This window comes from Dendrobium catenatum, unplaced genomic scaffold (genome assembly GCF_001605985.2).
Source record: "Dendrobium catenatum unplaced genomic scaffold, ASM160598v2 fragScaff_scaffold_153, whole genome shotgun sequence".
Lineage (NCBI taxonomy): Eukaryota > Viridiplantae > Streptophyta > Magnoliopsida > Asparagales > Orchidaceae > Dendrobium > Dendrobium catenatum.
This window is the reverse complement of record NW_021318615.1, coordinates 723,589-740,454: the sequence shown is the minus strand read 5'-3', so window position 1 is coordinate 740,454 and position 16,866 is coordinate 723,589. Positions and strand designations below refer to the sequence as shown.

General features: G+C 34.9%; 1 protein-coding gene and 1 long non-coding RNA gene across 4 annotated transcripts; one reads left to right on the top strand and one right to left on the bottom strand.

Annotated features, from left to right (window-relative positions):
• Positions 1-784: 784 nt before the first annotated feature.
• LOC114581326 lies at positions 785-8,290 on the top strand. 2 transcript variants are annotated; one of them, XR_003703244.1, is made up of 4 exons: positions 785-895; positions 1,163-1,300; positions 5,316-5,536; positions 8,241-8,290. It is a non-coding gene; the product is annotated as an uncharacterized LOC114581326 (long non-coding RNA). The 2 variants fall into 2 exon arrangements; XR_003703243.1 differs by lacking the exon at positions 785-895 and having other exon boundaries at positions 975-1,300.
• Positions 5,036-10,000, bottom strand: LOC110093146 (G-type lectin S-receptor-like serine/threonine-protein kinase B120). Of its 2 annotated transcripts, none has more exons than XM_020817942.2 (7): positions 8,413-10,000; positions 6,890-6,997; positions 6,575-6,798; positions 6,149-6,359; positions 5,832-6,069; positions 5,600-5,753; positions 5,036-5,521 (listed from the first exon to the last, which is right to left on the bottom strand). In XM_020817942.2, exons 1-7 carry the CDS (start codon positions 9,719-9,721, stop codon positions 5,219-5,221), a joined length of 2,547 nt encoding a protein of 848 aa, XP_020673601.1. In that variant the 5' UTR covers positions 9,722-10,000; the 3' UTR covers positions 5,036-5,218. The 2 variants fall into 2 exon arrangements, with proteins under 2 accessions (XP_020673601.1, XP_028557069.1); XM_028701236.1 differs by having other exon boundaries at positions 5,408-5,521; positions 5,659-5,753.
• Positions 10,001-16,866: the final 6,866 nt, after the last annotated feature.

The window sequence follows — 16,866 nt, the reverse complement described above, 5'->3', positions numbered from 1 at the left end:
CATCAAGTTCTACTAGGACGCGAGCAACAGATGGTCGCAAACCAAAAGCAGTAGCATTATAGGTTTTTAGAGGTCTACCGAAGGAGAAATTATTATGTGAGGACGCCGAACGCAGTTCACCGTCCAAAGACCAACAAGAATGCTCCATGTCAGCGATACTGAGCATGGTACAGAGCGCGGTACCAAGCCTCACTACCGAGCTAGGTTGACGTGACACATTCTAGTTGGTCTCTAGACGGTGTTCTGCATCCATATAGAATAATTTGCCCTACTGAAGAGGAACCAAGGACATGAAGAAGACATGGAGCGAAAAGGTGAAGCCACAAATTAGGAAACGAAATCCAAATAGGGATGATAGGTGATTCAACCTCAATGTCAAAAGAAAGTGTCCATTTAATTAATTTCATGAAACAGTTACTCACAAAATAGGAACGATGAGCAAAAACACTAAAGTAATCCATGTTGTTAAAAAGCTTAATCAAAATATTCCGGGGATTGAGGACAGTGATCGAGTAGTCACCATTCAATTTTAGATTGAAGAAAACTTTTCTAATAGCATCAATCGATGGCCTACGGCCCGGAAATTTGCCCACAAGCGCGAATTCGAAAGGAGCGGTGAGTGAATAGATTTCCTTATTTGAAATCCACAAGGCTGGCAAACCACGGTGTGAAGAAATTTTAAGATTGGGAAATGAAACCAAGCTAGAAGGAGCACCAGATAAAGCAGCTTTAAAGGAAAGGGAAGAAGCAGACCCATTTAAAAAAATGGGTCTTTAGAACAGGGAAACACCATAAATCCGAAAAGGAAAACAACCAAAACCACAACAAAATGCTAAGGATGGAAGAAGCAAACTTCCCTGAAGTGTCGATGGAGATCTCCCAGGCGACGACTAGGGTACGAGGAAACCCTAGCAGAGCAAACATAAAAACTTGGAAACCTTCTCTTTATGTTTTTAGAAAAAACAGTACTTACACTTATTTATATATAGTAAATATCATCAGTTATGTATTAGGATATATGTTATACAATAATTTTTGCTATCACATAGTTGAAAATAATTGTTTTATTGTTATTATTATGCAAATGATTTATATTTATGATCAAAATTTAATTTTTTTGATTATTTGTTTTGCATATATAACAACAAATTTGTATTAGCAGCTCCTGATTAGACAAATTTCCGCCACCGGGCTCCGGGTACCCGAGTTGGCGACAAGGCTTATGGGGGCCGGCCTTTGCAGGCTTGGTGAAGAGGGAGACATGATGAACCCTTCATGCGAAGCTTGATCAGCACTGAAGGTAATGTTCTCCTACATTCCTTTTACTTTTTCCGTAACATTTTCTCTTTGCATTTATCTCACATAGTTATAGATTTCGTTTAATCATCACTGATTGTTTGCAAAAAAAAAAAAAGAAAGAAAAAGGCTGCACTTGACTGCGCATCACCTGTTCGACTGTTTGCCTTTGTAGACATCTTGTATGGCAATTAAAGCAGGCATCAATAAGAAAATCATAGTTTGTGTTTTTCAAATGAATATAAGCTGCTTTAAGCAATTCAAGTTGGCATTACAGAAAAATAATTGTTCTTGAACTAAGAACATTAGAATTGTTAGCTGGTAAAGCCTCTGTATATGTGTTTGAGCAAGTTGGAGCTTCAAAAATTTTTAGTAGACAAGGGGTTTTAACTAGCAAATTAAGTTGAGTTGATTTAAAGTTGGGAGATTCTTCTATTTTTTTGGACAGAAGTTGTTAGGAGCTGGGCAAAACCTAATTTAAATTACTGAGAGTGATAGCTACATCTTATGCCGGTTCGTTCAATTGATAGCTACATATTATACAGGTTCGTTCAATTGATAGCTACATCTTTATACAGGGTCGTCCAATTGATAGCTACATCTTATACAAGTTCGTTCAATTGAGCCACATCTTCACTATGATGATGAAGTTATTACTAGAAATTTAAAATATTAATCTCTAAGGCGTGTCTCACATAATGAAGGAGCCCCTCTATCTTTAATATAGATAAAAAATTGGGCCACCAAAAATTATAATGAAATCACCAAAAACAGATTTAATGAAAAAATTTATAAATAATGGACAATATTTAATCTCAAATACCTTTAATGAAACAATGCAAGAATCTTCTATTCAGTTTATTTCGGGCATTAATTAGGTTACATGGTGGAAGTTTTTATGTATACTGGGCATGAAAGCAATGGATTTTGTATGGCTTGGATTGCTTGGTGGTAAAATAATGTCGAAAGATTAGAGATACACTGGTTTCATGGGATGGAATCAATATGTATTTTTGACATTAGGAGCATAAGCTAGGGGTGGAGTTGGGCTTATAATGTTCATATTCTTTCTCATCAGCAATTACATTGTAAATTTTCTCTTTGAACGGTCGATAGGCATACGATTTACCAAACCATTTACTCTTGTGTGAAGATTTTATGTATGCTCCTTATTAATCACAGGACGTCTTCCATTATGAATTTCTTACCTAAATGGTATTGGGTTTTGTTAATTCAAATTTTGATTGTATATGTAGAACTTCTGAAATTTGATACGTTGTGAAAGCGAAAATAACAAGCAAAAGAGAAGAAAAATATAGGAACAACAAGATAGGGCTGATTTTTGATTCATCTCTTCAATAATAAAACAATATACAATTGTTTTACTATTCGAGAGGTAGGTCAACTCTCCAACAAATCCTAGACGCCACTAAGAACTCACAACAACACTAGAAAAATAAAATTCAGCAATAGGATAAACTAAACCCTAGACAACTTTCCCTTAAATAGCCCTAGAACATTTCCTTATCAGCATACACATAATTTAGGAGACCTTCCTAAATAATTAGGCCATTTCTAATTAGCCTAACCATAATTTATGAAACCTTCCTAATCAATTTGCAGCATAAAAATCTTAGTAATTCTTTCCCTTCTTTACATAGTGAATATTAACTTTCTTAGGCCCCACAAGAGGGGCCAAACCCCACTCCCTGCTGCTGCTCTGGTTTTCTCCCAACAGTTTTGTTGGGTTTGACTGATCTGGGCCAGCTAGCAGGTTCCCACCCTCCTTAGGTGTAATAATAGCCCCCTCCCAAAGACCCACCTGGTTCTCAAGATGAAAAAATGAAAACTGGTGCTTTACCCTCTCGTACAACTCCTATGTGGCATCATAGTTGGGTATGTTCTTCTATTTTATCAGCACTTCCTTGTTCTCTCACTTTCCCTATCTTACCCCTTCTCCAATAGTTTCAACATAACCTCCAAATCCTCTGTCAGTGTCACGGGTAACTCAGAACTGGATGCATGATCATCAATAGCTCTCCTCAACTGTGACACGTGGAACACTGGATGTATAATAGCGGTCGGAGGTAACTTCAATCGATAAGCCATTGCTCTAATCCTCTCCAATATCTCATATAGACAAAAATACCTCAGGGTCAACTTCTCATTCCTCCTGTTAGCTATTGTCCTTTGTTTATAGGGACGAAGCTTCAAGTATATCATATCCTATACCACAGCAAACCTGATCCATCACTCCTGTACTGTCAAGCAGAAATTCAACTATACACATTAATATACGTCGATGACATATTGGTCAGTGGCAACGACACCTCCTCAATTCAAAATCTCCTCCGACAACTCAACTCTAATTTCTTATTGAAGCAACTAGGAGCAGTATCTTTATTTCTTATTATACAGGTACTCCAAACATCCAAAGGGTACTTTCTCTACCAATAGCACTATGCCTATGATCTACTTCAAACAGCTAGTTTTGCTGACTACTAACCATCCCTCATACCGATGGCTCTCAAGTCCAATCGTGGGCAATCTACTGATCAGTTATACTCTGACCTCTAGCTCTACCGCAAATTAGCTGGCTCACTCCAATATCTCTCTATCACCAGACCTAACATTGCCTTTGCCACGAACTCTATATGTCAACATGCATCAACCGAGAAAATGTAAAGCTCTTAAAAGATTGTTGCAGTATATCAAATGAACCATATAGTTCGGCCTTCTCCTAACTACAGGTGATTTTCAACTTCGAACCTATGCTGATGCGGATTGAGCAGCCAACGCTATCGATCGAAAATCAATCACCGGGTTCTGCATGTTTTTAGAAGGAAACAATCTCATCTCCTGATTGGTCAAGAAGCAAGTAACCTTCGTCGCCTCATCCCCGACTTACAGATCCCTCAATTCTCACCAACCGTAATCTATTGTGACAACACCTTGGTCATCACCCTAGCCAACAATCCGGTGTTCCACACAAGAACAAAGCACATTGAAATAGACTATCACTTTATCAGCGAGCACATCAAGTCTGGAGCCATCATTGATTCTCACATCAACTCCACTGATCAAATAGCGGATGCTCTCATCAAACCTCTTCCAACAACTCGTTTTTACTATATTCGTCTCAAACTAACCATCCGTTCCATGGATGCTTAGCTTGTGGGGGCCTGTTAGCACAAACAACAAACGACATGAAGCACGATCTCTTTCAAGGATCAACTCCACTACCTCTGCGGTTGTAACTGATTGTCACACGCAGTCATCCACTTCTTTTATAACCAACTGTCTCAATGTGCTCTCTCTATATACACATTCCTGTATAGTTGAATTGTTAAGATTAAAATTAGAAAGGATTTCTTCTCTGTTATCTATCTCTTCTTCTGTTCTCCATCTCTGTTTCTCCATTTATGCTTTTGCCAGCAGGGTCTTTCAGTCTTTTTTCTTTGTTGGAGTTTCTGAGTTGTGTTGCTTTTTGTCTCTTTGTGAGTTTTCTGCCTTTTCATTTTGTTTGTTGTATTTTTATGTTAGTTGGATCATGACTCATTAGGTTTTGCTTCAAATATTGTATTTTTAGAGAGCTCTTGATCTTTTAAGGACTTGTAACTGTTTTATTTATATGACGCGTAGGCCCCTTCTGTGGGTTTTATCCAAAAAAAAAAAGAAGCTAGTGTTGCGCACGGAAACTCACCACCTCCAACTACTCAAATGTAATAGTAGTCCCTTTGTCTTGAAAACTGGAATAGGACCTTCAATGACTTCACAAGTTGCTTTAAGCGCAGCAAATGAGCTAAACTGTTTCTATGTCAACAGTAAACATACATTTTGCTTGTGTAATTATAATAACAATGAACTTTCCATCTGTATGTGCAAAACTTGTTAATCAAAATAAAACAAGGGCCAAAAACTGTTATCTTCCAGTGAGCACTGTTATGGTCGTATCATTTGAAAAAAATGATTCATTTCCATATTCTTTTGTGTCAAACTGATTTCCTTGTGATATGTAGGTTGGCTGCTTCGGTGTTGGAAGATTGTTCATCATACTCCCAAGCATGAGAAGCACTGAAGGCATGTCAGGCCTATCATTTGCTCGATCTTGGACACACAGTAAGCCAACATGTATGCATCTCATCACCTGACGAGTAGAGCATGTTTCAAGTATTGAAGAATCAATAAGCTCCATAGCTCGGTCCTCATTCCACAACTGCCATGCCTGACAATAATCCAGGTTAGAACCCTCATCTTTAAATCTGAAAAAATTAAATAGAAATCATTTTATCTTCTCACTTACATATCCTACAATGTTTATTATTGAGTTTCCCATGCGGTGAAAGCTGTTGTTCCTCCTACCTGAAACAATCTCCAGGACTAATATCCCAAAGCTATAGACATCGGACTTCACGGAGAAGAGCCCTTCCATCCCATACTCAGGAGCCATATAGCCGCTTCATATAAAGATGTCAATCAAACTATTAGCAAGCTGAAATGCATTAGAAGCTCTGATTCACCATAAAGCTACTTACAAAGTCCCAACCACTCGTTCTGTATTATCATGATTCTGATCATTTCCGAAGATCCTTGCCATGCCAAAGTCTGATATTTTGGGGTTCATACTCTCATCTAGTAAAATGTTGCTGGCTTTAAGATCCCGGTGAATTATTCGTAGCCTTGAGTCCTGGTGAAGGTAAACAAGTCCTCTAGCAACCCCTTCTATGATTTCAAACCTTTTGCTCCATCCTAGTAATCCTTGCTTGTCTGGAACTGTTGAGTTTTGTTAAACAGTTAAGTCAGAAATAGTCAATATATTCAAGAATTAACGGTGTTTTGATCTGGTATATACCAAAAATAAAGGCATCCAAGCTTTTATTAGGCATGTATTCATAAATCAACATATTTTCCTCTCCTTGGATGCAGCAACCTAGAAGCCTGACTAAATTCCTGTGCTGCAACTTAGCTATTAGTGTCATTTCATTCTTGAATTCTTGTTGACCTTGCCCTGAACTTCTGGACAGCCTTTTGACAGCAATGTCTTTTCCATCTGGTAGCACTCCCTGCATAATGAAAAGTAGAAATTCACCAACTTCACCTTGTTGCTGACTTTTATTCATGCTATTTCATTGTTTTTCATGTTGTCCAAATCTTCAATTATTTTGCATTTTCATTTTTTCTACTTAAAATTTGACAGTTGTATTTATTTATCCACCATTAAAATTCAGCTTATATTTGAAGAAAACATGTTGATGTTTCCAAGAGTTTACAACCTTACCTTATAAACATGGCCAAATCCCCCTTCTCCAAGTTTATTTGAATTATTAAAATTATTCGTGGCGGTGGCTATTGAATCAAAGCTATACAGTGGCAGTTCTATACCATTTGCTTCGAGCCCCTCGTCTACACTTCCACTTAGTCCTGATGACTCTGTTATGCCTGCTCTCTTCGATGCCAAACCATCAAAGGAAACCTCTCTCATCCTGTGCTTTTTCCACCAATCTGTGGATTTTGATTTTTTTAGTACAGTTCTAACATTATTGTATGTATATATTTTTCGTAACTGTTTCACTGCGTGAATATAGATGCATACCTCTTAGCATGACATGATATTTGCATAAAATGACGGCAAATGCAACTGCAAAGAATATAGCCAAGGCGCATACAATCGCAATTATTCTCCATATCTTGCATTTATTTCCTGCAAAATAAATAGCATTATCATATTCATTGTGCTTCATACTTAATTTAAAGTGCTCTGCCAGCTGTCTGTATCATTTTGAAACAATTATTCTGTGCGGATGCCGAACGCTGTCCGGAGACCAATCAAAATGCGTCACGTCATCCCTGATCTCAGTACCGCTGACATGACATATTCTGGTTGGTCTCTGGACAGCGTTCTATGTCCGGCCTCTGCACAGAATAATTTCTCCTCATTTTGGCTTGTATTTTTTACTTTGAGGGTGTTGCTACAATTTCCATGATCTTTATCACTCTAGGATAAGGACTAGTCAAGGCAAGAATATGATTCATACTTCCATATTCCCTACGCAACGTGTTCTTTCTTAGATTATATTTACTTAATTATTGATCATCAAAACAAGCATGCGGAACCTTGTAACTTTTTGGTAAAGAGTTATTCTAAAGGGAAGCAAGTTGCTCAATATCATATATATTAGAAGAATAAATGTTTGGCCATGGTGCACCTTATTTGATCACATTTTTCATGTGAGAGAGGCTTATGTCTTCCATTTTACTTCTGTTGTGGGTCATTCGTTAATATAGTGGGTAGAAACGCACTAGATCCCACATGATTATACAATGGGCTGTCAATTTTGACAATTATTAATGGATTAACAGTAAGCATTCATTATAAATCATCCAGTGCAAACCTTATATTACAGACACTCGTGACATCATAAAAACAATCAAGACAAAAATAGGCACTAACACAAAAGCATGCGTGAGAGACCTCTGCAAAATAAATAAATAAATAAATGAGAAAATTAAAAATGAGAATTTGATCATGATGCCTTGAGATAAATTTAAAGATTGATAGGCAGTTTTGATAAATGCAAGAAAGGAATTTCTAGTAGGTGAGGCAATTTTTTTGTATTGCAAATTAGAGGTATCTATCAACAATTTTTTTATTTCTGTCTTGCTTGCAATTATGAGTGGATGAAATTGTCTTGTAGTGCAATCACACTCTCTTACATCTTAGTTTAATTTCATAAGCCAAATTTTTTTATGTCATCCTTATCATGATTTAAGTTTGAGGGCACTAATTATTTGGAGTGTGAAAAATTAGTTAAATATATCCTGATTTAACTTTTTCTAAGGAGATATTCATTTGCTTCTTCCTATTTTGATAGATTCTTTTATTTTACTATTCAGAAAAGCTGTTGCCTTCTAATATTATTTTTCTTCTAATATTATTTTTGTAGGACGGAAGTTCTTCTTGTCTTGCGAACACATAAACGTTTATCTTAAAAAATTAAAAAGACAGAAGTTTCTTGGTTATGATCACCTAAAATTGAGTAGCTAGCTCTGGACGTCGTGACTAAAATATTTTTGCCAAGAGCTAAATAAAAATGGAATTTTGATTGGAGTTCTCACCCAATTCCGACGCTGCAAGCTTGATGTAGAGGTCATTTCCGTTGATGTTATCACCTTCAGCAAACTCATAAACGTCGATAATTCTGCGATCCCATGTAAAGCAACCAATTCCTAGAATATACGCATAAGCCTTGCAAGAACAATTACTCTGGCAATAGCTCTCACAATCCTCGTTATTTCTAACTGTTGAAGCCCAATCAGAGAGATCTGGAACCTTAACCCCTTCCACTTTAAAGAATCCATCTTCTCCATCTCTACTACCATTCATTTCACAACCCAGCTCAGTTCTCCTAACACATCCACCACTCCAATTCCCATTCCCCCACTCGTCGCCATTCTTTGGCTCAAATCCTTTCAAACATGTACAAATTGGCGTGGAACTCTGACTGCAGATGCTGAATTCGCCGCACTTACCATAAATCTCACAATCATTCACTGGTTGCACCCAAACTGATTCCCACTGCTTGGTTTTCATCACCAACATGGAAGTGTTCTCCACTCCATCCCACTGTAGCACAAATCTGATTAAGGAGCCGTTGAATTCAGTATAGGTGAAGTAAATCAAACCATTGTCGACATCATTTGTCAGATGAAACCCATAGAGGTACAGTGGCCTCATTGTGGTGCCGATGAACTTGGTGCCGTCCCACTGGCCTGACCGCCACCGTGGCCGACTGTCTCCCTCCCATATAAAGATTTGCCCCGAGGAATCAAGCCCGAGCGAGTAGTTTCCGGTTGAGGGATCGTCAGCGCTTCTCCATGATCTGAAGAGAATTCTACTCTCGGTCTTTTTGTTGAATAAGAGTTTCATACCTGGGAGGAATGTGTCTGATGGGTGGTCAAAGCTGTCCCAAATTATTGTTTCATTGGCCAGCTGAAGAACTAGTCTTCCACTGTCAAGAAGCATAAGTGACAAAGAGTTGTTTGATGTTGTGGAGGTGTCGGTAGACCAGAGAGAGTTTCCCGCGGCACGGTCGAGGAGGGAGAGATTTCCATTGGCTCCCAAGCTGAGGATGCCCGAAGAATCTAGCAATGGGTTGTCCCTGTTCGCAATCCAGACGATGGATTGCGTTGGGATGTTGTGGTAGTAGATGCCAAGGTATCGGCGGCCGGAGCTACCTTGTGGAGAGAAGAAGCCAAGTTCGAAGATTTTGGCTGGGGAGATTAGAGTTTGGCCATCATCTGTGAGTGACTGACCTTGGAGAAGAGTTGTGGTTCCTGAAAATGTACAGATAAAAAGGGATAGCGAAAGGAGAAGAAGCGGAAGAAGAAAGGGTGAGATCATATTTGGAGTATGAGCAACCAACATACAAGAACGGCTTATGACATTCCTCTTTGGACCATTATATTATATTACGCTGGTGGTTATAGAAAAGAAATATATCACATGATGAAATTATTCACAGAATAAAAAGATTGTTAGCGGACTTTTCTTTCTTATTATTTTTCGACCTTTCAAATGTTTTTTCCCTGAACTTTATGGCTTGCTCGGACATGTGTTGTTGAGTTGGTCAATCAATCAAATTGCTTGTTTGCTTGTGAGATTATAAATCTCCTCTTTGGCGGCTGCATGTTGGTTTGACCAAAAATTTATATGATTCTTAGGCGTCGAAGAATATGGTTGGCGACTGAAGAAAGGTCTTGCTAATTTTTTGGACTAAATTGTCAAAGTCAGAAAGGAAGTCAAAAATTTTAAATTCTGGAATATCTAGTCTAACATTCATGTACTATTATTATTCGAAGAAAGGCTTCAGCCTTTAGATATTTTCTAGGAGGCTTCTTTGATATTGACGAGGTGATGACTCGGCTTTGCAATATTTTTTCAGCGGTGATTTTTCATCACGTTTAAGTTACTTCTTTATTAGGTCTATGAATTGTATCCATCGTGAAGATGAGTTTCGAAATGTAGATATTATTAATCAGTTTGCTGCATGTCAGAATATTCATAGCCTTAAAAATGATGAGTTTAATTTTTTTTTTAATTTTGTACGAAGATTCAGCTTGTAAAATAATTCGAAAACATCTTAGATGAGACAAGAGTTTTTGTGAAAATTTTAGAAAGAGAAAATTACGGGGCCTAACCCTATTAAAATAGCTTCACTATTGTATGTTGTCAGTTAAAAATGATGTCATTTCTTATATTTATGGAAGGTATTGATACAATATAGTAGATATAAACTATAAAGAATAAATTTTATGGTAAAAGTTAGAATAGCCTTGAGATATTGGAATATTCTTAAAGAATTTGTTTACAATCTATTTAGTCATTCTCCTTTGAGGGTTGAAGGTCAGAAACCAAGAAGTCTAATATAAACATTTGTTTTGATATGGGGATTTGGAGTTAGTATCTAAGGCACAAATTGGCCATATTAGTGATGACATGTGTCAATATTGTTGGAAACAACCTATGCTGAAGTTGACATGCGTTGGTGTTGGTCTTGAAAAATATTGTGATACAATATTCAGGTGAAAATATTTAGGAGATCATAGTCAAGCAACACTGGTGGATCCACTCAAAAAGAGAAAGGAGGGATCTTTTTGGAATTATGCCCCCCCACCCACTCTGCCCCTCAAAAAAAAAAAAAAAAAAAAAAAAAAAAAAAAAGACCTAATCTTGCGCGTGGCTGCCCATCTCGCCATCCGTTCGTAAATCATGTCTTCCCAATCGCCTTGAAGAGGTCGCCGCCTTACTCTTCGAAGCCTTTGTTATCTTCTTCGCAGATCGCTGCCGCAGCCACAGTCGCAACCCTTGTCTTTGCAGCCAATCTGCTTCTTCGGCTAATCAGCTCTTCGCATCTCGAGACTCGCAGCCTTCGTCCCTTCGGCATTCTTGGAGGCCTCCTCCTTTATCTTCGCCATCTTCCCAGAATGGCAGTCGCATTGTTACAGCCGGCGTTTCTGCTCATTGAAGGGAGCTTTATCTAATCGAACAGTTTTATTTTTTTTTTGTGCCGCGTGCTTGGAACTGTGTGGGCTGGTTTGCTGGATTTCCACTGCATTGATTGTTTTGTCCTTATTTTCCTTCTTCCTCCTCTTTCTGGATTTTATTTTATTTTTTTTCTCCTCTTTGATCCTATTGTCTACTGCAACCAGCGCTTAATGACAAGAAAAAAAAGAGAGGAATCTCAGGGAAGAGAGGAGATTGATAGAAAAAGAGACGCAAATAACAACCGGTTTGCGGCCTTGATGAGCTGAGGGAATGAGCGGTGATGCAAATTCTCCTCATCTAGATTTTGGTTAGTGGTTTCTTTCACATTTTTTATACTTTAAGCATTAAATCTGTTTGTTCGTCTTTTTGTTAAGAACCAATTTACAAAATCTCATTTTTTTTCTTTTGGGCGTCGGTAAGGTTTTTGTAACACCCCACAGTATCACTATACTGTACTGTAGAGTGTAACAATAATCATTATAACATTTCCATCATTTACCTCTCATTTCTGTTGAGTTCATTTCATATCTAAATAAAAGATCATATAAACATCATTTGGAATAACAAAGGAAGCATCTAATAATTCCCCAAATTTCATCACATCCAAGACTTTATAGAGAGCCACTAATGAAATCCAAACTAATTCAAAGTATTACAACATTAAACAAGTTTACTAACCTCAAGAGTAGATTTCACAATTTAAATAAACATTGATATAAAACTTAAATACTTGCTTATCAATCTTCCTCCACTTTTTCTTTTCCTTTTCCTGTAACAACAGTCAGTAATGAAAATACTGGTGAGTTGTGAGGCCCAGTAAGTTATGCATTTATAAATAGAAAATTTAGAACAATAAAACATGAATAAAAATTTAATTATTAGAGAAACTACAAAACATTTTATTTGACATTACCTTTAACTGTTATCTTAGATCCATAGTGAATATAAATTTTCTCATTAAAATGTTTGGCTATTCTTTCATAAATAAATTTAATGGAGCCCAGGAAAACCTGGCATTATCGCCATTGAATTTCATAGAGGTCCCTTTTGCCTCTTTAGGGGTCCCTTTTGCCCCACCTGCTATGCAGGTATCATTTCTTTTGGGGTCCCTTTTGCCCCACTTACAAGATAGTTAAATATTTGGGAACCCTTTTTTTCCCAACTATCCTTGCAAATCATACATCATATACATATAGCCAAACTTTATGTTAAATTGATATTCAATATACTTTTATAACATAACTCATACTTGTATTGTTGCTTTCATAAAGATCTTTATATGCAACTATGTACCATATGTTAAGAATGAAGATTCTTTTCAAAATCTTTTCAACTAGTAAAATCTTTAATGAAACATAATAATTCTTATTTGGAAGTCTCATGATTAAAATATATAAGAGGTCTTTCATATATGAAAACTAGGTTAGGAACATCCTTTAACAGAAAATTTCTTGTGATACACATTTCTCGTGCATTCATTCAACTACTAATATATAATGCAAAAGTAACAAGAATTACATATTCAATATACTTTTAATTTGCATAACTTACCTTCGTGACGGTATGCTTCTTCCAAACCTTCACTTCTTACTTTTATTCTATTATAAATCACTCCAAAGCCCCCTCTTTGCATAAGACTATATAATCTATATCACCCTAAATTATGATTTGCATAAGAACTTTATTGAATTGAACTAGTATAAAAGATAGAGAAATTTATGATTCTTACCTTTGTCTATCTTCTAAGATTTAGTCACTCTTCAATTTGAAGGTCTTAATTTTCCTTCACTGTTTCAATTATTAGTTTGAAAACTTACATCAACTTACACTTCATCGTATAGTTTTATAGCAAACATCTAAGTCTTAATAACAATGTCTAATAAACTTCTTCAATTACCTGAAGTACTAACTTTGCTGATGCTTCAGACGTTCACAAAAACCTTTACTCAATTTCTCTTCTTGATTCCAATCTCCACGGCTGCTATGCTTACCCGATTCTTCCTGTCTTGAACCGATCACTTCTTTGCCCCTTGCACTATACCGAGAATTCTACTCAGCCTTCACTATGTCGCAGCCTTCACTATGCCGCCCTTTGCAAATCACTGTGCCGAACCAAGCACAATAGTTTAAGCACTCAGCTGAATTTTGCTAGGCTTTTCTTCCGAAATGTCCTACAGGGAAGATTTCTATTATGCCGTTTCCTTCCAACAGTGGCTTGCATAATCTCCAAACCGGATAATGATATAAGGAGTGGACCCCGCACACAACAACTGCTACCTATCTACAGCCATCAGAAGCATCTTTTGGAAATTAAGGGATAATTTACTTAATTTAATATATTATTGATTACTAATACTAATGATTTATTTTAACAGAAAAAATTATAGTAATTAAATTGAGTAAAACCTGAATTTCCTGGTGTTACAGTTTTTGTGGAGATCTAATACTCACTGCTTTGCAATCGAAAACTGGTTTGAATCTGTGAGTGAAGTTACTGGTTTCATACGGTTCTGTTGAAACGGATTTGAAGGAAAATTGTTCTTGATCTGCTTTGATGTTACCCTTAAGTGTAAAATATTTATTTCAAAGTGAAATTCCTTTAATTGACTGAAAATTTAGATTATTTGCTTGTAGCAATATGAAATTCGTTTAATTTACTGATGACAGCATTATAAATTATAATGGTTAATTTTTTTAATTATTTAATTATTTTATTAATAAATTTTGCCCACCTAAAAAAAAAAAAAAAAAGCTAAACCACCCCTGAGACGACAGACAATGATTGAGGATTGATTTACTTGGGCCTTGAGTGAATGACGAGATCTTAATTGAGCAAAAATGCTTGAGGACGTACAATAAGTGGTGATGTCTAGGCCATAATTGGGTGATCATTGTTCGCAATACATCAAGTTTGTGGCATTAGTAATCGGCAAGGAGAAATTCAAGGTATTAAATTGATTATTGATCGAAGTTGAATCAAATATAATAAATATTAAAAATTAATTTAATAAACATCTAATATTTGTTAATAATTATTCAAAAATATAAATTTATGATTATTAAACTAAATAAATTTTCCATACAAAATAAATATTAGTACAAATGTTAAGTTAAAACATATCAATCTTTTTAAATTTTAGTTCAAAGATTTAACATAAAATTACTTCATATATAAGTTTAGAATTAGTATAAAAATATAGCTAATTTAGGATTATATATTTATATATAATTTAAACTATAAATTATACACAAATTTACTTGCAAAATTCAAATATATAAATTCATGTTAGAGTCACTATGATCATTATAATTAAAAAATATAATTAATTTATAGTGTATTATAATAAAAATTAAATGAATAATAAAATTATATTCAGATTATAAATCAAATTAATTTAATATTTCACATTATAAATAAATTAATTAAAAATAGAAGTTAAAATATGAAATATATGTGTTTTGAACTTGGAAAGTTTAACTTGATTATTTAGTCATATACTTGCACCATGTGTTAGCATTGTTTATATAGTTTTTTTGGTTCACAAGAGTAAATAAGTCACATGGAATGGTGGAGCCAAATGATAAAGCTTGAATACTTATCATAAAAATGTAATGCTTATTTTAAAATTAAAATAAATAAAATTTTAAATTAGTTCATTATATTAAAATTTTCAAATAATATAAATAATTTAATTAAAAATGATCAATTTTTGAAAGCCGGAACCGATTTGTTGGTTAACCAGTTGAAATACCAGTTCGATGCAAAATTAGTTAAGAGAATTTAACGGACCGATCGGCCAACCGATTCTTGAGCCAAAAGGAAAAGGAGGAGAGCAAAAAAGAGAAAGACAAGAGAGGATTTTGGAGGCCAAAGTGCTGGATTTGTTTGTCTGGCATGTTAAGAAAAATGTCTAGATCAAGGTAGACTTTTAATACTCTATTCTGAATTCAATTTTGATGTTTGTATAAAAAGATATGAAATAAAATGTGATTTTCTTTAGTTTAAGAAATATTTCACTATGTAATTTCTATTATATTGCAAAACACTCCATTATGAATATTTTGATAGTATAAAAGTGAAATTATATCTGTTGACTTTGTATGTACAAAATAATGAGTTTTTTTTTTATATGTGATATTTTTGGTATTGGTTACATTTTACTAAAAAGTCTAAAACGAAATTTTAAATGTCCTCGATGAATAGTTTTCCAAATGGCAAGGATTGAATATGCATGTAGAAATCACATATGTTGTCTCCTTAAATATTGTATTGGTGGCAATTCATGCAGGTTCAAGATTATGTTAAATGTTGCAATGACATGTTAAATTTATAAGTTATGCATATACATATCATGTCATAATGGAATTTTTGATGTGAGAAATGTTAAAGTGCACTATAAGAAATATTATAAATGTTCTCTTTGTTATGTGCTACATTTGCCTTAACAGCTCATTTGGAGTGGTGGTGTAATGTGAAGATGTTTTATGGTGGTTTGGGGCAAATATTTATAAGAAAAAAATTTTATAATTTAAATTAAATGTTTTTTAAAACTATTTTTTTTGTACCTCAGTGCAAGAAAAAAAAAAGCCTTGTGCAAGTGTAAGATGATCAAGGGAGTTATAATGAAAGCAGAGTTTCAAGGGGAATTAGGGATGTCTACTCCATTTGCCTTGTGTAGGTGGATTAATCAAACGAGGCATAAGTAAAAGTGAAGATATAAGCATATATTGTGACATGCATATTATAATATATAAGTTACATTGCAAGTTCAAGTGATACAAGTTAATCATAATACATAAGTTGCATTACAAGTTCAAGTGATACATGTTAATGCTCATGTTCAAGTTAAACTTTCAACTAATGTTTCTGATGCTAATAAGCTAAGTTCAAGTGATTCTTAAGTTATGTTCAAGTTCATATATTTTTTATACATATTTTCTAATACATGTTCAAATTTAAGAAATGTATGCCACCTTTTTGATGAGGTTGAACATATCAATGCAAGAAAATCTAATGTTGATGTGGAAAATAATGATAGGGAATATTGTTATATGCTATTAAAATTTTTTATTGTATACCAAATAATTTTTTTAGTATTTTTTTAATATGAAATAAATGTAACATCTATATTTGAAACTATTATTGATGGTAACTTATATAGTCTAATGATTCTTTGAAGAAAAATTTGGCTAGGAGTCTTGATTAGTTTTTGAATAGGGTAAGAAGTACTCAATTTTAGAGAACCTATCAAATTCACAAAATTTAATTTAAATAACAGTGAGTTTGGGGTAAAACCAATGACATGTTGTATATCTCTTATTGAGGGTAACTCATTAGGTAGTCCATTCGGGGTCAAATTGAAGAGCTCAAAAAGTATATTAGAGATTATAGTTGTTATGTGAGTCTTTAAAAGTGGGGGTGATCTCCTTCACAAGTAATAAGTGCAATGCATATTTGAAATAAAATTCTTTTCTCATCTTTTTGAAACTGAAGTGTTAAACATGGATCCTAGTAAAAGGAAGCA

Excerpts from the sequence above, each read along its gene's own strand:
- LOC110093146 (XM_020817942.2), bottom strand. The coding sequence starts at position 9,721 with ATGTTGGTTGCTCATACTCCAAATATGATCTCACCCTTTCTTCTTCCG. Across the intron at positions 6,998-8,412 it reads GCTTGCAGCGTCGGAATTGG|GAAATAAATGCAAGATATGG; the intron begins GTGAGAACTCCA and ends TTTATTTTGCAG. Across the intron at positions 5,522-5,599 it reads TAATAAACATTGTAGGATAT|GCATGGCAGTTGTGGAATGA; the intron begins GTAAGTGAGAAG and ends GATTATTGTCAG.